Source organism: Oryctolagus cuniculus, chromosome 17 (genome assembly GCF_051225735.1).
Source record: "Oryctolagus cuniculus isolate XC-2025 breed Fujian yellow rabbit chromosome 17, ASM5122573v1, whole genome shotgun sequence".
Taxonomy (NCBI): Eukaryota; Metazoa; Chordata; class Mammalia; order Lagomorpha; family Leporidae; genus Oryctolagus; species Oryctolagus cuniculus.
Window position 1 is genome coordinate 51,445,056 of NC_142883.1, and position 21,195 is coordinate 51,466,250.

The window sequence follows — 21,195 nt, forward strand, 5'->3', positions numbered from 1 at the left end:
TTATGGGTTCGTCAGCATCATACCTTCGCCGTTACAGCATCGGTGGGTGTAAATTGCAGCCTACTTGACTTAGGACCACACTTCCGACGGTCGGTGGGTCCGGTATGTTGGTAAAGAGCTACCAGGGGCAGATCTATTAGGACAGATGGATGACTGGAGCTTACAGAAGCAGAACTTAGGCCATCTCCCCTCCCTAGACAAGATACCAGTGGGCACCTGCGTCACTAGGTAATTGCCAGCAGCCACTGTGCAAGGTTTGTGTTGGGAGGAGGGGTCCGCTTTTCTCTCTTTGTCTCTGGTTGCGGCTGTATTTCCTCTACACCCAAATGGCTGCATGACTCTATCCAGGTCTCCCCGTGGGTGTCAGGGACCCAGGTGCTCCGGCCATCCTCTGTTGCTTTGCCAGGTGCATTAGCAGGGAGCTGGATTGGAAGTGCAGCAGAGGGGACTCGAACCCGGGGCTCACACGGTGTGCTGGTGTGCTCGCGTTGCAGGTGGTGGCTAAACCCGCTGTGTCACAATGCGGGCCCTAACGGCTATGTGTCTTACAGGCTTCCCTCCAAGCCAGGGTCTCTGAGGTGTGTTGACCACTGCCCCTTTCGCATCACGGTGCAGCACATGCATACCTTGAGAACGCAGATGAAGCAAACGCCTAACAAAATACTCACTCTTACTACAGATGATATACATTACCATTTTATTTATTTTTTACATGAATGTTGTTAGAGAGCCATTAATGACTTCACAACACACAGATAACCTCACAAACTAGCATTTCAAAAACCCTTCCCCAGACCAGGGCTGAGCAGTCTTACTGTAAAGAGCCTGTGGTGGGGCTTTCAGGCCTTGCAGTCCACTGGATTTCCTGTTGCAAGTGCAAAGCTCAAATCCTGCCGCGTGTTTCTCAAAACGGCCACAGACGAAATGCAAAGAAACACTTGTGGCTCTGTTTCAACACAAAATTATAGACATTGCAATTTGAATGTCATGCAATCTTCCCATTATGAAATTCTTCTTTTTGACTTCTTAGCTCGAAAGACGTACAAAAAATGGATAGTGGCATGGAGATTAAAAAATTTTTTTCTAAATTTACTTGAAATGCAGGAAGAGAGAAAGACAGAGATTTTCTGTGTACTGGTTCACTCCCCAAATGCTCACAGCAGCCAGGACTGGGCCAGGCTGGAGTCTGGAGCCAGGAAATCGATCTAGGGGTCTGGTCCCCCAACCTGCCCCGGGTCGTATAGGAGGCAGGGCCCCAAGTGCTTGAGCCTTCACTGCTGCCCCACCCAGGGTTCTCATTAGCAGGCAGCTGGAAGTGGAAGTGGAGCTGGGTCTGGAACCCGGGTACCGTGGCGTGGGATGTGAGTGTGCCCCGAGCCCCTGGTTCCGGGCCCCACCAAAGACTTCCAGCTTTCTGGAGCCAGGGATCATTCCTTGTCTTTCTTCCCCACTGCATCTCTAAGCCTGTGTGTGTTCAGTCACTTACTGTAGTTGGCAAGTGAATTAATTATTGAAGAGAAAAATTTGGGGGCTGGCGCTGTGGCATAGTGGGTAGAGCCACTGCCTGCAGTGCCGGCATCCCACATGGGTGCCAGTTGGAAACCTGGCTGCTCCACTTCTGATCCAGCTCTCTACTATGACCTGGAAAAGCAGTAGAAGATGGCCCAAGTCCTTGGGCCCCTGCAGCTGCGTGGGAAGACCCAGAGGAAGCTCCTGGCACCTGGCTTCAGATCGGCGCAGCCAAATGGAGAATGAATCATGGATGGAAGACTCTCTCACTCTCTCTCTCTCTCTCTGCCTCTGTGTAACTCTGTCTTTCAAAAAAATTAAAAAAGAGATAAAAATTTGTACATTAAATATTGTTATTACAAAAGACCTGCCTGTTCATGAAAGAAAAATGAACAGCGCAGCCAAACAAAAGGAATAAGCAAATCCTTGGTAATTCTACCAGTCAGAAATAACAAATTCTTCCATCCTCTTATGCAATAGATGGCAAGCACTTGGGGAAAGGTCATTTTCTGGCCAAGGGAGTGGTGAAAAGTTCTATTTCCCCTCAATCCACCAGAGACCCTTTAAGACGGCGGCGGGGGTGGGGTGTGAAGCCGGGAGGAAAGACGGGGAGGACTGCGGAAGTCATTTCACGGGCAGTTGACCCGTTCCTACCTCAACAGGCCAAGCTGGACCCCAAGGGACCGGGGCAGTGCCTGTTCTTGCTGGCTGTGCAGTTGAAAGGGCTGCGATGTGACACAGCCCCTGGGGGTCCTGGAGGCTGTAGGGGTCAGTGGGGGGACCGGGCGTCTGGCTTCATCTGGGTGTCTGAGGAGGCCAGTGCTGAGCCGGATTCGCTGAGCAGGAAAGTGGGAAGTTCCCCAGTGAGTGAGCCGGCATCTGGCTGGGGGGGGGGGGGGGGGCGGGGAGGGCGGGGGCAGGGAGGCAGGAAGTGTAGTGAGATCAGCCCGCCAGTGTTAGCAAGCACCTCATCAAGACAGCACTGCCATCTGGATCTCCAACTACTCATTTCTGGGAACCAAAGGAAGAAATGAACACATTTTTAAAAATGTCCTGAGGAAGTCAGCAGCCAGCCCCACAATGCCCAGTGTCCCACAGGACAACTGCTTGTTTCTCATGGAGTCACTGGCAAGAAAATAAAGAGGAAGCAAAGGGGAGGGAGATCGGCCATGGGAGAAAAGGAACTCGAGAGACACAGCCAAACGCACGTGTGGACCTTATTTATTTCTTGATTGGAACAAGCCAACTGTGGAGGGCAGCTTTGAAGTAGCAAGAGAGCTGAATGTGAACTGAGCAAGCAAGATACAAGGTGTTAATGTCATTGGGCACAATAACGGCATTTTATTCTTTAAAAAAAATTTTTTTTTGACAGGCAGAGTGGACAGTGTGAGAGAGAGACAGAAAGAAAGGTCTTCCTTCCCTTGGTTCATCCCCCAAAGGCCATTGCGGCTGGCGCTGCAGCCAGTGCAGCGCGCTGATCCGAAGAGACAGGAGCCAGGTACTTATCCTGGTCTCCCATGCGGGTGCAGGGCCCAAGCACTTGGGCCATCCTCCACTGCACTCCCTGGCCACATCAGAGAGCTGGACTGGAAGAAGAGCAACTGGGAAAGAATCCGGCACCCCGACCAGGACTAGAACCTGGTGTGCTGGCACCGCAAGGTGGAGGATTAGCCTATTGAGCTGCGGCGCCGGCCTTTTAAAAATTTTTTAAAACATTCATACCTCTTTTTCTTTCTTTTTTTTTTTTTAAGATTTTTATTTATTTATTTATTTATTTGACAGGTAGAATTACAGTGAGAGAGAGAGACAGAGAAAGGTCTTCTGTTGGTTCACTCCCCAAATGGCTACAATGGCTGGAGCTGTGCCAATCCGAAGCCAGGAGCCAGGTGCCTCCTCCTGGTCTCCCATGTGGGTACAGGGGCCCAAGCACCTGGGCCATCCTCCACTGCCTTCCCGGGCCACAGCAGAGAGCTGGACTGGAAGAGGAGCAACCGGGACTAGAACCAGTTCCCATATGGGATGCCGGTGCTGCAGGCGGAGGATTAATCTAGTGTGTTACTGCGCCGGCCCCCAATAACGGCTTATTTATTTATTTATTTATTTATACAGGCAGAGTGGACAGTGAGAGAGACAGAGAGAAAGGTCTTCCTTTTGCCGTTGGTTCACCCTCCAATGGCCGCCACGGCCAGCGTGCTGTGGCCGGCGTACCGCGCTGATCCGATGGCAGGAGCCAGGTGCTTCTCCTGGTCTCCCATGGGGTGCAGGGCCCAAGCACCTGGGCCATCCTCCACTGCACTCCCAGGCCACAGCAGAGAGCTGGCCTGGAAGAGGGGCAACCGGGACAGAATCCGGCGCCCCGACCGGGACTAGAACCCGGTGTGCCGGCGCCACAAGGTGGAGGATTAGCCTAGTGAGCCGCGGCGCCAGCAATAATGGCATTTTTAAAAACCCCTTGCTAGTTACAGATGCATATAAGTGAGATGACTGACATCTGGGGAGTGCTTTAAAATATTCTGGGAAAATGCTGGAGGGAATAATAAAATAGGCAAAATGTTGATAGTTCTTGAAGCTTGGTGGTGGGTATATAGAGATTTATTATGCTAAGTTTCTGGGCTTTGTGTATACGTGGATTTAAAAATATTTATAATAAAAGATAACGAGAAAGAGAGAGGTACCTTATAAGCCTGCCAAGGAGTCTGAATTTGCCTTTGAAAAATATCTATTTATGGGGCTGGCGCTGTAGCACAGCAGGTTAAAGCCCTGGCCTGAAGCGCCAGCATCCCATATGGGTGCCAGTTCTAGTCCTGGCTGCTCCTCTTCCAATCCAGCTCTCTGCTATGGCCTGGGAAAGCTGTAGAAGTCCTTGGGCCCCCGCACCTGCATGGGAGACCCAGAAGAAGCTCCTGGCTCCTGGCTTCGTATCAGCGCAGCTCCAGCTGTTGCAGCCATTTGGGGAGTGAACCAGCAGATGGAAGACCTCTCTGTCTCTACCCCTCTCTGTAACTCTTTTTTTCAAATAAATAAAAATATATATATATATATATATATATTTGAAAGGCAGACTTACAGAGAGAGGCGAGAGGAAGAGAGAATCTTCCAACCACTGATTCACTCCTCGAGGACTTGAGCCAACTTATGCTACTTTCCCAGGTGCGCTAGCAGGGAGCTGGATCAGAAGTGGACCAGCTGGGTTTCAAACCAGTGCCCATATGGGATGCCAACACTGAAAGCAGAGACTTAACTTCTACACCACAACACACGCCCTTGAAATTGATTTTTAACTTTTTATTTTGATACGATTTTTTTTTAATTTGAGAGGAAGAGTGAGAGAGGGAGAAAAAGAATGCACTCTCAAAATGCCTGAAACAGCTGTGATGGTTCCAGGAGCCAGGGACTCCGTCCAGGCTCCCACATGGGTGGCAGGAACCCAAGTACTTGAGCCATCTCTGCTGCCTCCAGAGTCTGCATTAGCAGGAAGCTGGAGTCTGGAGCTGGAACCAGGAATTGATGTGGGCATCTTATCCACTGGGCTAAACATCCACTCCTAATAATTATAAATAATAAATAAATAATAATAAATTTAAATTTATAGATGAGTTGCAAAGATGGCAGAGTGTGCCCATATACGATTCACCACCTGCCTCTAATGTTACACCTTATAAAAGGGTACTAAGGGTACTTCAAAAAGTTTGTGGAAAATGGCATTAAAATACAAAAATGAAAAACAGAAACTTTATTTCTGCTGGTTCACTCTCCAGTTAGCAGCAATGGTCGGAACTGCGATCTGAAGCCAGGAGCTTCTTCCGGGTCTCCCATGCGGTGCAAGGGCCCAAGGACTTGGGCCATCTTCTACAGCTTTCCCAGGCCATAGCAGGGAGCTGGATCAGAAGAGGAGCAGCCGGGACTGGAACTGGTGTCCATATGGGATGCAGGCACTGCAGGTGGTGGCTTAACTCACTATGCCACAGCACCAGCCACCGCCCCCCCCCCCCATGATGTTTTAAGATTAGGAAAACAAAAAGAAGTCAGAAGGAGCAAATTAGGACTGTAAGGGGGCTGCCCAATGATTTCTCACCAAAACACTTGTAAAGGGGGCCGACATTGTGGCACAGTGAGTTAAGCCATCACCTGCAATGCTGGCATCCCATATGAGCCAGCCATTTGGGGAGTGAAGCAGTGGATAGACGATCTCTCTCTCTCCCTCTAACTCTGTCTTTCAAATAGATAAATAAATCTTTTAAAAATTTGCATAATTTCCCTTATTTGATGAGAAGAATGAGCAAGAGCATTATCATAGTGGAGAAAGACGTCTTGGGGAAGCTTTCCCGAGGCCTTTTTCTGCTATGTTTTGGCTTTTCCTAAAAACTCTCTGAACACGTGAGTGTTATTGTTCTTTGGCCCTCCAGAAAGTCAGCAAGCAAAATGTCTTGAGCATCCCCCAAAAACACTGTTCTCATGACCTTTGCTCTTACTGGTCTGCTTTTGCTTTGACTACACCAGGTCTGCCTCTTGGTAGCCATCACTTTTGTTGTGCTTTTTCTTCGGGATAATAGTGGTAAAGCTATGTTTCATTTCCTGTTACCATTCTTCAAAAAATTTATGCTTCAGGATGTTGATCCCACAAGTTAAAGCTTCCCACTGAAAGCTCTTTTCTTGTCTGCAGCTGACTTGGGTGCCACAATTTTGGCACCCATGGAGTTTGTTTATTATTTTTCAAATCTTTTTTTTTTTTTTGCTTAACTTTAATTTTTCAGAGTTGTGCTAGCTGAACCCGTGGAGATGTTTATGGTGTTGTTTTTTTAAAGATTTATTATTGTTTATCTGAAAGACAGAGTTACAGAGAGGCAGAAGTAGAGCAAGAGAGAGGTTTTTCATCTGCTGGTTCACTCCCCAAATGGCTGCAATGGCTGGAGCTGCACCAATCTGAAGCCAGGAGCCAGGAGCTTCTTCTGAGTCTCCCACTTGGGTGCAAGGGCCCAAGGGGTTGGGCCATCTTCTATGCTTTCCCAAGCCAGAGCAGAGAGCTGGATTGGAAGTGAAGCATCTGGGACTCAAACCAATGCCCATATGGGATGCCGGCACTGAAGGTGGCAGCTTTACCCACTATGCCACAGCACCTGCCCCTGGTGTTATTGTTCATGTTGTTAATCACTGATCCTCTTCAAACAGGATGTGGATAAGATCCTTTTTTCTTTGCAATGGTCGGCTGCTGTAAGCTTCATCTTCAGCATCATTTTTTCCCTTCTCAAAATGAACTGTGCATTTGTAAACTGCTGATTTCCGTGGGGCATCATCCCCATAAAGTTTTTTTTTTTTTTTTTGACAGGCAGAGTGGACAGTGAGAGAGAGAGACAGAGAGAAAGGTCTTCCTTTGCCATTGGTTCACCCTCCAATGGCCGCCGCGGCCGGCGCACCGCGCTGATCCGATGGCAGGAGCCAGGTGCTTCTCCTGGTCTCCCATGGGGTGCAGGGCCCAAGGACTTGGGCCATCCTCCACTGCACTCCCTGGCCACAGCAGAGGGCTGGCCTGGAAGAGGGGCAACCAGGACAGAATCCGGCGCCCCGACCGGGACTAGAACCCGGTGTGCCGGTGCCGCAAGGCGGAGGATTAGCCTAGTGAGCTGCGGCGCCGGCCCCCCATAAAGTTTTCATAAAGCATCAATGACTTCACCATTCTGCCATTCGATCTGATGCTTGTTCTTGCTTCAGTGCTGGGACAGGGGCTGATTCCGGACTGATGTCCTATCTTTCAAACTAGATCTAGTTCAGACACATTATAACAAGTTGCCATGCGTTCATTTTGGAACAAAACGTTTTTGAAATTCATACATAGTTTTTCATAATATACATTCTATGAGAGGGCTTCAAAAAGTTCATGGAGAAGGGAATGAAGATATAGTGCAAGTTTTCTTTGAAAAGGGCAGAGTTGCATTGTACAATTGCTTCTTATAATCAGATGGCAGTGGGATATATATAGTCTCCACACGTCTTTTTTTTTTGTAAATTAAAAAAATGTTTTTCAGAAAGCATGATTAGGGTAATTCACTAATGGTGGCATCAAGCTTTTTCTTCTTAGCTTCAGAAAAATCACCCACCTTTTGATCTTTTTAAGAAACCTAGAAGGTTGGGGCCAGCGTTGTGGCATGGTGAGTGAGGTCTCTGCCTGTGATGCCAGCATCCCATATGGGTGCTGGTTCATGTCCCGGATGCTCTACTTTTTTTTTTTTTAATTATTTATTTGAAAGAGTTCAGAGAGGCAGAGGGAGAGAGAGCGAGAGAGAGAGGTCTTCCATCCACCGGTACACTCCCTCAAATGGCCTCAACAGCTGGAGCAGTGCTGATTTAAAGCCAGGAGCCAGGAGCTTCTTCCAGGTCTTCCACGCCAGTGCAGGGGCTCAAGGACTCGGGCCATCTTCTACTGCTTTCCTAGACATAGCAGAGAGCTGGATTGGAAGTGGAGCAGCTGGGACTTGAATTGGTTCCTATATGGGATGCTGGCACTGCACACAGTAGCTTTACCCTCTATGCCACAGTGCCGGCCCCATGGCTACTCCATTTCTAATCCACCTCCCTGCTAATGGCTTGGGAAAAGCAGCTGAAGATGGCTCAAATGCTTGGTTCCCTGCTACCCACGTGGGAGATCTGACCTGAGGGGAAGCTCCTAGCTCCTGGCTTTGGCTTGGCTCAGCCCTGGCCCTTGTGGCCAGCTGGGGGAGTGAACCAATGGATGGACAATCTCTTTTTGTCTCTCTCCCTTTCTCCCTGCAATTCATTCAAAGTAGATAAACACGCCTTTAAAAAATAAGTAATTGTGATTATATGAAATATAGTGACTGCGAGGAAGGTATCTAAACTGACTAGTTAGATTTGGCTTAAGTCCCTAATTACACAGAGCAAGTTTGTAGAAGGCAGGAGCTAGCGGGAAGACTTCTAACAAGAAGCAGAGAGGGGAGATGGGGGAATGAATGGGACCAGCTGCAGGTTGGCCTCTGGCCAGGTGCTAAGAGCTGGTTGGAGGCACAGTGGTTGCTCTCATGTTTGCAGTCTGAGTCCAATCCACTGAATACGTTGAGCAGGGCGGGCCAGGTGACACAGCAGCTGGAACTGGCTACCCCAGGGCCAGTTTCTGGACTTCTCAGATAGTGTTATTTATCTATTGAATTGCAAAGACACTCTAACTAGTCACAAGCTCAGAAACTAACCTTTGTTCATCAGAATGTGAAAAGGAGAAAGGAGATGGATTTATTACGATTACAGTATCTCCTTGGTCCCTTCCGATAGGGCACAGTGTCATGGTCTTGTCTTCCACAACTCTGGTGCTCGCGGAGAATCGTGTCAGGTGTTTTGTGGACTGTTCTGCAGGTGTGTCTGATGTTTTGTCAGATCAGCCCGAGGGGGACAGAAACCACTGAGGTGACCACACCGAGCAGGGCAGCATGCGATGTCCGATGTCGGGGAGACCTCTTCCTTGCTACCAAACTGGGTCCCTCTGCTAAGGTGGTGTCTGTCTGCGTTCTCTGCTGTTTTTCCCTTTCTATACCTGGTGATTCTGAAGTGGCTAAGGCCGGCTCACTCTTTAGGAGGGGAAGAAGGCTGGCTTCCAATGCAATGTGAAAGGAATGTGTTCTGGCTGCCGTGGGGGATGGGATGTGGGGAGTCCGCGGTGGAACTCGGCATAAGCTGCCAGAATGGAGTGATTTGAGAATAACTCCGGCTGGATACAGCAGAGGAGAGGCTGGAGGTGTGTGGTGGGGCCTCTAAGCGAGTCCAAACCAAGGGGGCTGGGCGCCCCCAGTGGGGAGGGGCTACACTGCTGCTCCTGCCAGCGAGTAGGTGCCACCTTCTGCTTCTCCATCTTTCCTTAGAGTGGGGAGCTGGATGATGATGTACCGAGTTAGATGGAGAGGGGTTCGGGGTTACCAAGGTGGTTTGAATCCCTGAGCTGCAGAAGGGACGTGGTGGGAGAGAGAGACAGAGGCTGGGGGAAGGAAACCAACCCTGAAGCTTTCCCTCCCTTGCTGGTTGAAAGGTCCTGGGGTCAGTGCTGTGGCTTAGCGGGTAAAGCCTCCACCTGCGGTGCCGCCATCCCATATGCGCGCCGGTTCAAGGCCTGGCTGCTCTACTTCCAATCCAGCTCTCTGCTGTGGCCTGGGATAGCAGTAGAAGATCGCCCAAGTCCTTGGGCCCCTGCATCCACATGGGAGAACTGAAAGAAGCTCCTGGCTCCTGGCTTCGGATGGGCGCAGCTCCGGCCGTTGCGGCTGTCTAGGGAATGAACCAGTGGATGGAAGCCCTCTCTCTCTGCCTCTCCTTCTCTCTGTGTGTAACTGTGACTTTCAAGTAAAAAATAAATCTTTAAAAAAAGAAAAGAAAGCTCCAACTGTGGGCGTGGAACAACGAGGTCCATGACTCAGGTTTCAAACAAGTCATTTTATTTACCTGTCTGTGTTCCACCAGTCAGCCCTCCCCCGGGCCCTGCGCGCTGTTGGGGGCGTGTTAGGGGCGGGGACGGGCGGCTCCCCCGTCGGCACTCATCTCCGCCGGCGGACCCCGCGCCCAGGTTTCTTTTCTCCCCGGCGTCTGCGGGCAGGGACGGGAGGAGCGGCGGGGGTCGGGGCCGGGGGCGCGGGGCCCGGCGCCGGGCGGGCCGCACCCGCAGGTGGAGGCTTATACACCAGGTGGAAGATGAAGGCGTTGCAGTACCTGCAGCGGCGCGTGGGCGTGGTCAGGGCGGGGCTGCGTTTCCGGGGCGGGACTAGAAGAGGGCCCGGCCAACGAGAGGGCAGCGGGGGCCCGGGGGCGGGGAGAAGGGCGGGGCCAGGAGCTGGGGTGGATTTTGTAGGCTGGGTCTAATGAGGGGCGTCGAGTAGGGAGGCCAGGAAGGCAGGTGGCAGAGCCGAGGACAAGAGGACTTCAGGATGCGGGCGGAGGGACAGCAAAAGAAATTAGGGGTCAGGAAGTAAATGAGGGTCGCGGGCCCTTACCAGGGCATGCAGTTGTCGGCGGCTCGCAGGCGAAAGGGGGAGCGGAAGGGGTTGGGCCGTGCGGCGCTGGTGCCCCCTCCGGTGGCCACCGCCATAGTCTGGTCGTCCATCACGCAGCCATACTCGCTGCTCTCGGTGAAGAAGGCCGGCACTCGGAGCGACTGGGCGGGGATGGGCCCTCAGAGACTCCGGCACAAGTTCCTCCCCGCCGCGACCCCCGACCCCCACCCTCTACCCTCCGTGGACGGGTTGGAAAGGAGAGGCCAGGGGCAGCCTGGGGCGGGGGAGAGTCAAAGGCGGGCAGAGGCCCCACGTCTGAGGAGCAGTTGGTGGGGGCAGATGAGACTGAGAAGAGCAGTAGGGCGGGGCAAGCCCCCTTCTGCCTCCGTTCCCCACCTGTAACCGGGGCAGGGAGCTCAGCCAAGTGTCCTTGAGACCGAAGCCGGAGTTAAATCCTGCGAGACACAGAGCAAGGGGACGCTGGCTCCCTTGGCCTGCCTCTCGCCCACTGTCCCCACACCCGTGCTGCTGAGCCCTGGGGCTCTTACCGATAACCAGGTCGGGCTTGGGTCCCTGGAGCAGGTGGTAGGGCCTGGCGCATACCTTGATCTGAAGATCCCTGCGGCCCCCTTTCTCCTTAGTCCCAGAGCCGAGCCTTGCTGATGCCCCAGCACCGGGACGGACCGACAGCTCGGGGCCATCCTGAGGGACCGGGCGTGGGGTAGGGAAGCCGCTGCAAGTCAGGGCACTGGAGGACGCACAGGGTCGAGCCAGAGGAGGGCAGGGAGGGGCAGGCTCCCCTCAGAGGGCCCACGGCAGGGGTCAGGGCTGAGGAGCAGACCCCTCCTCAGTCCTCACCCTCTGCAGGGTGAAGTGCTGCTGGTCACTCTCGGGGGGCAGGCCGTCACCCACAAACTGCAGCTCCAGGGCCACATGGGGGAGCAGAACCAGCAGCTCCTGAAAGACAGAGAAAGGCCACATCTGGGTCCAACCCTGTGTCTGTCCTCCGCCCCCTAAAGCCCAGCCTTCGGGCCTGGAGAGATTTACCCAGAACACCATGACGAGGTCAAACTCCTTCCCGGCCTCCACCACGTGGATCTTCAGTGACTGTTTGTTCTGGATGTTGAGCTCAGGGACTGTGTGAGAAGCCAGCTCTGTAAGGTGTGGTCTCTCTCGCTGGCCCCTCTTGCCCCTGCACCCCTGGCTCCCTCCCTGCTCCTCCTTACAGGACTGGGGCACCAGGTGGGTGATGACATAGTATACAGTCAGCGGATAGGTGAGGAGCACGGCCATGGGGGAGTCGAGGCTGAGGCCCCGCCATGTGTAGTAATCCTGCCACGAGCCTGGGGAGAGGGGGTTACTGGGCACCTGGCCAAGGCCTGGCCCCCAACACCTCCAGGCGAACAGCCCTGCTGTTCTCAGCCACTCAGGCTTCTGGCCTCCCCATCCCTGGCCCCCTCAGGGCCCTTCCAGCTCACCAAAGAGGCTCCTGGGTGGGTCTGGGGGCACAGGAGGCATCAGGGCAGGCCCATCCCCCTGGAGGAGCTGGTAGGGGTCTCCTGAGAGGGTGAAAGGAAGAAGAGGCATCTGGGGCCAGAGAGAGACCCCCACCTGACCCATTGCCCCGCTTCTCCCCTCAAGAGCAGTGTTCTCCAAGATGGGGTGGAGCTGCACCAGGGGCCGGGGCTCCTGATCTGGAGGGAGGAGCCCTCTCAGGGTGGGGAGAGTGACCTGAAGTGACCCCGCCCTGTGCACAGGTTATCTGGAACCCACTCCTTCCCCCCAGGCAGAGGAGCCCCCTACGCACCACTGAGCAGAAGGCTGTGGGATGGTACACTGCCCCGGGGCTGCCTGGGGGTGCCGGGGCCTGGGAGCAGCATGCTGATCTGGGTCCAGTAGCCACGGGTGAGGCCTCGCGAGGCCAGGAAGGCCTCTTTGTTAAAGGTCTCACTGGTCACCTCTGGAGGAGGAGAGGGGAGAGGTTGAGGGCCTGGGGCCTCTCTCCCCAGGGTCTCAGCCTGGTTCTGGCCAGGGAAGAAACCAGTGTTTCTTGAGTGTCTGTAGCATAGGCTCTGGGCCCCCAGCATCCCATAGCAATCGCTGGATCTTTACCATTGCTCCTATCCCCTCTTACAGGTGCGCAAGCTGAGCCTTTAAGTGCCAGTTGGTGGTGGCACTGGGCAGCAGGCAGGCGTCTGAGTATCTGTTCTCTCAAACTCTTGGGGACCCAGAGCCTTCAGAGACCCCAGCCCCAGCCCAGGGATGTAGCCCCCAGCCCCAGATAACCCACCCAAGCCTTATGCCTGTGCCAGACTCCAGCTCCAGGCATTTTCCCCTCAACTCCAGGACTTTCCTTCTGGTCACCTCAACCCCAGTCCCAAAGACTCCACCCACTCGGCCCTCCCTTACGGCACCTGCAGTGTAGGTAAAGGGCAGTGTCGCCAGTTCCCCTGCCCGCTCCATGAAAGCCGCAAGCCTTGGGCACCAGAACCGGTGGCTCACATCATCCGGACATCGACGCCAGTCAGCCCGCAGACAGGCCTCTCCACAGTACAGGACGGCACTGCACTGGGGGCTGGGGACACGGAAGGAGGTGGGCCCCTCCTGTTAACATCCGCAGGTCCTGTCTGCTGTCCGTCTGCCCATACATCATTTAGCTTATTCGTCTTATACCCATGAACTGCCCGGAACAGCTGGGTGGTGTTTTTTTGTTTTTGCTTCCTGGATCCCCCATTGTCCTGGCCTGTTTTCTCTCTATTGGGATCTTCCTCTGATCCTGTCTATGTGGGCTGCTCACCAGGGGGTCAGCTTCACTTCAAAGCTGTGCCTGTGACAAACATGGCAGGTCCGAGCCCGAAGGGAGGCAAAGGTGAAACCGGGTCGGGGACCCCACGTCCTCATTGGGGTCTTGGCTAACTTCACCCCCAGCCTTGGAACCAGGCTCTCCAGCTCTCTGAATGGGAGTGAAGAGGGCATCAGTCTGGGGACGGTAGGGGGGCACTGGACTGTAGTCCAGGTCCCTGGCCTCCCCACCCTCAGATACCAGGTTTCTGTACCGATGCAGCTGGGCGTCTCCCACAGTAAGCTGTCGGGGTTTGCGGGGATCCCCAGAGCCCATGGGGCAGGCCATGCTGTGGCAAAGGAGAGCATAGGCCCGAGGAGCCAGGTTCTCAGTCCCTGAGCCCCGGCCTGCACTCCCTTGGGCGCCGTCCATCAGTAGATCAATGCCCAGAATGGTGCCATGCTCGTCAGTCACCAGTAAGAGGCAAGACAGGTGCAGGGGGGCGGCGTCTAGGGAGACAGGAAGAATTTGGATGAGGGATGGAGATGGACAAGGTCAGGGGTACCGAATGCAAATGCCTCCTGGGGCTAGGCAAGCAACCTCAGTGCACAAAAGTGGAGACAGCGTGCCCCCTGCAAGGGGCCAGCTGCTGCACTGTGCGGGCCTCTGCTGCCTTGCAGTGATGCGGGCAGGGGTGCTGTCAGAACTTTAGATTGTTCTGAAGGAAGCGTATATCCAGGCTTCTGGATCGTTTTCCCCTTGAAAGGGGAAGGTTGACTCAAGTTAGTAATCACATCACCCTGTGTGCCAATTGAAACAGCTTTTCCGGCCAGATTGGCCGCCAGTCTGCACCCCTTAGCTGGGTGCTGGCTTCAGAAGGGGAGTCCTGCTGGGCAGCACTGGGTTCTCACCGCTCCTGCGTCCCTTCCTCTTCTCGCGTCCAGCCGTGTCCTCCACCCTGTCCTCTCGGCAGCTGTCCTCGCCACCTCCTACCTCCTTCTTGGTCTCCTCTGGCTCCCCTGCAGGGTTTGCTTCCTGGGGGGACGCCCTGCTGGTAGGGGCTGGCTCCCTGCCCTCCTCTGCCCCCACCTTCTCTGCACCCGCCCGCTTCTCCTGTCCACTCTCTTCGTCCTCCTCATCCTCTTCCCCCTCCTCTAGGCTGACGAAGCTGACATAGGGGCTGAGGTCTCGCAGGTGGAGGGGGGGCTCGTCTCCCAGGAGTCGGGCAGCCTCCAGGCCTGGACCCGGGCCCGGCTCTGCCCCCTGCCCCAGGCTGATGCCCACACTACTGTTGGGCAAGACATGCAGCACCCAAAGGGCAGAGTCCTGGGGCAGCCTTCGGATCTGGGCCTCCAGCTGTCGCCAGCGGCCCTCGAGGCTGGCCCCCACAGCCCCACGCTCTGCCACAAACTTGCGGAACCAGCCGAAGAGGAGGGCGGTGAAATCCAGGAACTCATCCCGGTATCCAGACACAAACTCCATGTTGGCAGGAGCACGGGGGCTTGAGTGGGTCTAGCAGAGGAAGGGACCAGTGAATGATGGGTGCGATTGGGGCTGGGTCACAAAATGGGGTGGGGTCCTTTGTGGGGGCCCCTATAGATGAGTGCTGGGAGCTGAGCACCAGGTTCTCAGAGCTGAGGATGTAGTTCAGGGATGAGAATGGAAGGCCAGACTTGGGCATGGACGATTAGGGTTGAAGAGGAGGAGTCAGGGAGAGGCAGAAACTTTGGGCTCCAAACTCAAACCCCTGAGAAGCGGGGTTTGAACTGAGGGTAGAGAGAAGGGAAGAGGGCAGACCCTGCGGGGACTGGTATGAGAAGTGGCTAATTTTGGATTCATATGTCACAGGGAAGAGGGAAGCCGGGCTGGGGCATCCCCTGGGCTTGGCCATGAGCCCCAGCAGACCTAGCCCCTCCCGGCCGCTCCACTCCTCCGGTACCTGCAGCCGCCACCACTTTCGAAGGTAAATACCTCGGGGGAAGGGGGGAGGGTCGTGACGTCATGGCTGCCCGAGCCGCCGCGCGCTCCTCGGGTGCTAGCCGGCAGACGCCCAGGCCGGGCGAGGACGCAGCCCTGTTCGTTCCATGGACCACCTCAGCACGGCGGTGCGCGGGCTCCCGCCGAGTGCGCAGCCCGGCTGAGACGCGACAGCGTCGGGGAGGCGGAGGGAGGCTCCCATGGGTCACTCATTTCCAAGGTCCACGGTCTCGCCACGGCCCGCCTTCTACCACCTCCTGAGCTTTCTTTCGGTTTCTCCCAACATTCCTGTTCCCTTCCCCGAAGGAAGCTCTGGCCCGGGGGTGCGGGGGCGTGGAGACTCTGCCTCCCGGGGAATTCTCCCGGGCGGACGCCGCAGCGGCCCCTCTGGACCGGGTGCAGAGTCCGTGTGGGAGTGCGTGGGTGCTGGGCTCCGGGACCCGCGCCCTCCGCCGCCTCCGGCTCGGAGATAGCGGACGGGCACGGGGAGGAAGCGAAAGTCGCAGAGAAGCCAGCGGACGCCACAGTCCGGAGCGGACAGGGCAGTCTCACGCGGCGCCTCGAGATGTCCAGGCGTCAGGTACGCCTGCTGCTGCTGCTGGCAGCGCTTGCCCTCTCGGGTGAGTCGGGACGGGGCTGGGGGGGCCAGGTAAGGCGGCGGGGAGCAGATGCTGGGTCCGCGGAGTTACCTGGGCAGTCCCCAGGGCAGCCGAGTTTGCGGACGGAGCTGGGGGACTCTCGGGTCCCGCTGCGATTATGGGACGTTCTGAGGGTGCGACGTGTGGGTTGGGTCTGGGTGTCGGGCACCGGAGGTCAGTGCTTGGAGAGGAACAGCAAGGGGGGACAGCCTTGGCCTGGGAAGTTGTCCTGACCGCCTCTGTCCCGCTCAGTCAGTGCCAACGAGGGCAGCGTCACAGGGAGCTGTCACTGCGACCAAAGAATTTCTTCCAGCTCCCCGCCGAATCCAAAGTTAATGGAACACTTCCGAAAACATCTCAGGGCCTACCACCGCTGTACAGCCTACATCAGGTACCCGGCCCGTCCCCACCCCAGGCTCGGGGAGGGCAGTGCAGGTGCGGCCAGGTGCGGCCAGGTGCGGCCCCGGCCGGCCGTCGGTGGTCGGCCTGAACGCGTCAGGCGGCCCCACAGCCCCCGCCCCGGGTTCGTTCGCGGCGGCTCTCTCCACTTCAGTCCCACCTGCCCGGGGACTTCCCGGGCGGCCTGCCTCGGCAGGAGCGAGCTTTCCTCGCGTGACCTCAGCCCTCTGGAATGAGGAAAGTGCTGCGGGAGGCACTGAGCGTCCCGGCTGAGCGCACCGACTTCTCCCTCCAGGTTCCGGCTGCACTCGCGGAGCGTGTGCGGAGGCAACCACGACCCGTGGGTGCACGAACTGCTGAGATGCTTCGACCGCGGAGGTGAGCACTTGCCCGGTCCTGCCCCGGGCGTCCCCGGCCCGGCTCGGCGGCCCCACCCCACCGTTCTCCTTGCTTCTGCCCTCCTGTCCTCCTGTCCTCTGGGGCATCACACGAACCTTGGGACGCTGGCCAGAGCACTCCACCAAACATCACTCACCACCACCTTCGGGCTTTTGCCAACTCATGACACCTCGGGGGCTATTAATGTTTTTAAAAATCAAAGCACTACTTTTGTTTTCCAATATTTTATTATTGGAAATTAATTTATATTCAAAATATAAAAGATCCATAAAAAAGATGGTTATAGAAAAGTTGAAAGAACTATGCAGTGAACATCCATATACTCATCAATTAGATTTTACAGCATGACTTATACTGCGCATATTTCCATAATAAATCAAATATATATGTTTACAATGTTGATTTTAAAGCATTTTACTGTTTTTTGCTTTTTTTTTTTTTAAAGAAAGACTGATTTATTTATTTGAGAGGCAGAGTTACAGACAGATAGAAAGGTCTTCCACCCGCTGGTTCACTCCCCAAATGGCCACAATGGCCAGGGCTGGGCCAGACCAAAGCCAGGAGCCAGAAGCTTCTTCTGAGTCTCCCACATGGGGGCAGGGGCCCAAGCACTTGGGCCATCTTCCACTGCTTTCCCAGGCCAAAGCAGAGAGCTGGATCAGAAGAGGAGCAGCCGGGACTTGAACTAGCACTCATGTGGGATGCTGGCTCTGCAGGCAGAGACTTAACCCACTATGCCACAGTGCTGGCCCTGTATTTGCTTCATTTCACATCCACCTATACATCATCCATACACCTTATTTTTAATTTTTACATTTTATTTTATTTATATGAAAATGGTAGAGAGAGAAAGAATGGGGGACAGATCTCCCATTTGCTGGCTTATTCCCCAAATGCCCACAACAGCCAGGGCTGGGTCTGGCTGAAGCCAGGAGCCAGGAATTCAACCCAGGTCTCCAAATACTTGATTCATCAGTACGCTGTGTCCCAGGGTGCACACTGGCAGGAAGCCAGAATCGGAAGCAGAGTCTGGACTCCAGCCCAGGCGCTTCAATACAGAAAGCAGGTGCCCCACGTGTCAGCCTCCCTGCTCCACCACTCATCTCCACCTATTTTTGGTGCGTTACAGAGTAAGTTGCAGGCATAATTGTATTTCATCCCAAAACATGTCAGCATGTGTATTATTAAATAGAGTTCAATATTTTATTACTCCTTTTTCTAAAAAAAAAAAAAAAAGATTTATTCTTTATTTGAAAGGCAGAGTTAGAGAAAGGGAGAAACAGAGATTCTGCTGTCTCAGTCCCCAAATGGCTGCAAGGAGCCTGGAACTCCAGGCTAGTCTCCCATGTGGGTAGCAGGGGCCCAAGCACTCAGGGCATCTACTGCTGCTTTCCCAGGCACACTAGCAGGAAGTTGGATTGGAAGCAGAACAGCTAGGGCTTGAACCAGCACTTCGATATGGGATGCTGGGGTCACAAGTGGCAGCTTCACCTGCTGTGTCACAACACCAGCCCCAATACACAACTATTGATATAGAAAATGTTCTTCCATACCCTCCCTAAAGTTGTCTTGTGTAGCATTAATGATACCCATATTGGCCTTCTACATAGACCTATAGGACTACATAGACCTATGAACCATCCTAACCTCCCAGCTCAATGAAATGAGTCCCAGAGAGTTAGAGCCCAGGTCCTGATCACACAGCTACTCTGTAGCAGAGCCAGGGTTTCAAGCCAAGTCTACTGGCTACAGAGTCCCAGCGGCTACATCCTGTGGTTTGCTCCCTCCTTGTCGCCAGCCTTCCCCTCTGCTACTGCCTCCCTCTCCTGGTCTTCAGCCGGCCCCTTGCTGTGCTCTGGGACTCACTCCCCTTCCCTCTGCTGGGGTTTGGGACATGAAACCCCAAAAGCGGGGCACCTTGGCAACTGGGGGATGCACAGAAGGAAGGTCACGCTAACCTGGCAGCCGGTGGTAAAGGAATTCTCTCACCTGCCTCACCTGAAAGCAGGTCATAAATCCTGTCGCAGAGAGGTTGTGCCCTGTACTTGAGGTCAAGAATGTGGGCGGACAGGCCTCGCTGGGTGCCCCCTCCCCTCAGCTTAGATGATCTATTTGTCCAATCTCCACCAGACTGAAATATAAAAATATTTCCCCGAGTCTCCTTTCTGAAGGCTCTTGGGTTATAGAATCTCTGGCTAAATGCACTCACTGTGCTTCTGTCTCGTTAATCTGGTTTTCTGGAATGGGGTGTCTGCCATGACCCTTGGGATGGGTGAGGACAAGACCGTACTTTCCCTCTCCCACTCTCTGTTTCTCCACCTCTCCCCTCTCCAGAATGTGGACACGCTCACTGGAAGAGTCTGGCCCACCGGAAGCCTCTACCTTCCCGCAGCACTCAGATTCCCAAGTATACAGAGGAGGCATCCGCACACCTGCCCTCCACTGCCCAGACCCACCTGCCACCCACCCTGCCACCCGGAGCGCACGCCAACAAAACCACCACTGCCCCTCTGAGCCAGAGTCTGGAGGTTGGGCCTGAGGCTGGGCAGAACCAGAAGCAGCTAGAAGAAATTGTAGGACCTGCAGCCGGGAGGTCAGCCATGGTGCCGGTGCTGACCCTTCTGGCCATCACCTTCCTCCTCACTGGAGCCCTCATGTATGTGCTGTGCAAGCGGAGAAGGGGGCGCTCCCCAAAGTACTCTTCAGGTAAACCGGACTTCTGAACCCTCCCCCTAGGGGACGATGAGACGCTGCTTGACAGGGACCCAGCCCCCAGCGGCTCTTGGGTGGTAGCAAAAGTGAGCCACTCAGGTGGAGGGAGCAAAGCCACCCATGGGCTCCAGACCCTATTGCCTTCATACCCCACCCTGCATTATTTTCCAGGTTCCCAAGGCCCATGCCCCGTTCCTTGAATTCCCCTCCCTGCTGCCCCCTACCCCCCACCCCCAGCCCTAGCCCCCCCTTAAAGGGCCTGGTCCCTGGGGGTCGTGGCCTTCTGCCCACATGCTCCATCATGTACATGCAGGCAGTTGGTCACCCACCTCTGCGGGTTTATTTTCTCTGAATAAATTCGGTCTGGCTGTGAATTCGTGCACTGTCTCCTCTCTATTCTGTGACTCTTTTCCTAACATTTTGGTGCCCCGTGTGAGGAGGCACCAATCTGCACCTCCTTTCCTAACACCACCTCCCCCAAACCCTCATTCAAGAGGTCATCTTACAATATCTTTACCCTTTCCAGATTTGCAGCTTTATCATACACGTGTGGCACAATAATCCAGCGTCTGAGCAGAGAGGAGGGGAGAGATTTGCTTTTGTAAGGACTGCACAAAGAGGCCCAGTGCTGCGGCAGTGAGTGACGAAGCCCTGTGACGAGACTGCTACGTAAGTGCTGATTTGAGTTTTGGTTCCTCTACTTCCAACCCAGCTTCCCTGCTAACGGCTTATGAAAGGCAGAAGACAGCCCGAGTGATTGGACACCTGCCAGCCTGTAAAATCAGAATCAAAATGGACTGGGTGTGGCTAAATTGCAGACCTCTGTTTCTGTACATATTAGCTTTGCTCGCCAAAGGCTAAGGGGGTATCTTGTGAAACTATGTGGGCCCAAATTCCCAGGAACTAGGTTGACCGAAATGTGTCCTTCCCTGTTACCTTACAACTGTATCTTGGATCTGTTGAAGTAATACCTTGACAGTAGGGACTCCACTTTGGAGAACCTGAGACTCCATTCTGGGAAGGTGCCCCCCCCCCCCCCCCCGTGAGACTCTGGTCTGAAACTATGATCTAAAACAGTTGAACAATACCGGTCCACTACATCACACTTGGCAGAGCATAGAAACCCCCTAACATGATCGCTCAAGCTTGGAAGTGGATAGGCTGCACCTGGGTTAATGATAAAAATGTAACTTGTCTATGTCCTACATGATTAAAACCAATGGATTAATGTCAAGATTATAATTGGAATTGTTAAGATTGTAACTGGTATTGTCAAGATTATAATTGATACTAGTTTCACATGGGTTTTAGGTCAGCTTGACCCCAGTATCCATGTATTCCCCTCCCGATTTTGCAGCTTTTGCCTTTATAAACCCTGTTGCTTTGGGCTTCAGGGTCGAGAATTCTTTAGGGCATGAGCCCACTCTCCACCACCGGCAATAAAGGACCATCGAATCTTACCAATGTGTGGTGCTCCCCTGTTTACTCTCGCTCAGGTACAACACTGTTATTGGGTTTGTGGTTGTTAACTGTTATCTTACAGCCATATTCTGGTTTTCCTTTTTATTGTTCACTGCATACCAGGGATCTGATTCGAAATTGTGGGCCCTAGTGGACAGAATACTATAAAAAGCTGTGTAAGCCGCTGCTGGGGGCCACACTGTGGTAAGGAGTATTGGTCCTGATTGGTGGCCAGTCCCGATCGGTTACCTTAGCTCTCATTTGCTTCTCATTTTCAATAAAATTCATGTGTGACTGTCACTGGTTTTTGTAATACTCTATTTTACCTGATGAG

The 21,195-nt window shown here is 54.2% G+C and overlaps 2 protein-coding genes and 1 long non-coding RNA gene across 3 annotated transcripts; 1 reads left to right on the forward strand and 2 right to left on the reverse strand.

Moving 5' to 3' along the window:
- Window positions 1-681: 681 nt before the first annotated feature.
- On the reverse strand, window positions 682-2,356 carry LOC138846195 (uncharacterized). The gene is made up of 2 exons (XR_011383639.2): window positions 2,164-2,356; window positions 682-946 (listed from the first exon to the last, which is right to left on the reverse strand). It is a non-coding gene; the product is annotated as an uncharacterized LOC138846195 (long non-coding RNA).
- Window positions 2,357-8,081: 5,725 nt separating this feature from the next.
- On the reverse strand, window positions 8,082-15,151 carry ZMYND15 (zinc finger MYND-type containing 15). Its single transcript, XM_089318284.1, has 13 exons — window positions 14,187-15,151; window positions 13,550-13,784; window positions 13,291-13,446; window positions 12,908-13,068; window positions 12,301-12,453; window positions 11,972-12,052; window positions 11,720-11,836; window positions 11,541-11,629; window positions 11,352-11,450; window positions 11,042-11,195; window positions 10,890-10,948; window positions 10,494-10,654; window positions 8,082-10,212 (listed from the first exon to the last, which is right to left on the reverse strand). Exons 1-13 carry the CDS (start codon window positions 14,755-14,757, stop codon window positions 10,041-10,043), a joined length of 2,208 nt encoding a protein of 735 aa, XP_089174410.1. The 5' UTR covers window positions 14,758-15,151; the 3' UTR covers window positions 8,082-10,040.
- Window positions 15,152-15,775: 624 nt separating this feature from the next.
- On the forward strand, window positions 15,776-21,161 carry CXCL16 (C-X-C motif chemokine ligand 16). The gene is made up of 5 exons (XM_008270827.5): window positions 15,776-15,872; window positions 16,143-16,281; window positions 16,585-16,667; window positions 19,023-19,394; window positions 19,927-21,161. Exons 1-5 carry the CDS (start codon window positions 15,818-15,820, stop codon window positions 19,959-19,961), a joined length of 684 nt encoding a protein of 227 aa, XP_008269049.4. The 5' UTR covers window positions 15,776-15,817; the 3' UTR covers window positions 19,962-21,161.
- The last annotated feature ends 34 nt before the right edge of the window (window positions 21,162-21,195 follow it).

Coding starts and splice junctions, on each gene's coding strand:
- ZMYND15 (XM_089318284.1), bottom strand. CDS start 14,757: ATGGAGTTTGTGTCTGGATACCGGGATGAGTTCCTGGATTTCACCGCC. Junction 11,196..11,351: donor AGCACTTCACCCTGCAGAGG/GTGAGGACTGAG, acceptor CCGGTCCCTCAG/GATGGCCCCGAGCTGTCGGT. Junction 10,949..11,041: donor CAAGCCCGACCTGGTTATCG/GTAAGAGCCCCA, acceptor TGTGTCTCGCAG/GATTTAACTCCGGCTTCGGT.
- CXCL16 (XM_008270827.5), top strand. CDS start 15,818: ATGTCCAGGCGTCAGGTACGCCTGCTGCTGCTGCTGGCAGCGCTTGCC. Junction 15,873..16,142: donor GGCAGCGCTTGCCCTCTCGG/GTGAGTCGGGAC, acceptor TGTCCCGCTCAG/TCAGTGCCAACGAGGGCAGC. Junction 19,395..19,926: donor CTCCCCAAAGTACTCTTCAG/GTAAACCGGACT, acceptor TACCCTTTCCAG/ATTTGCAGCTTTATCATACA.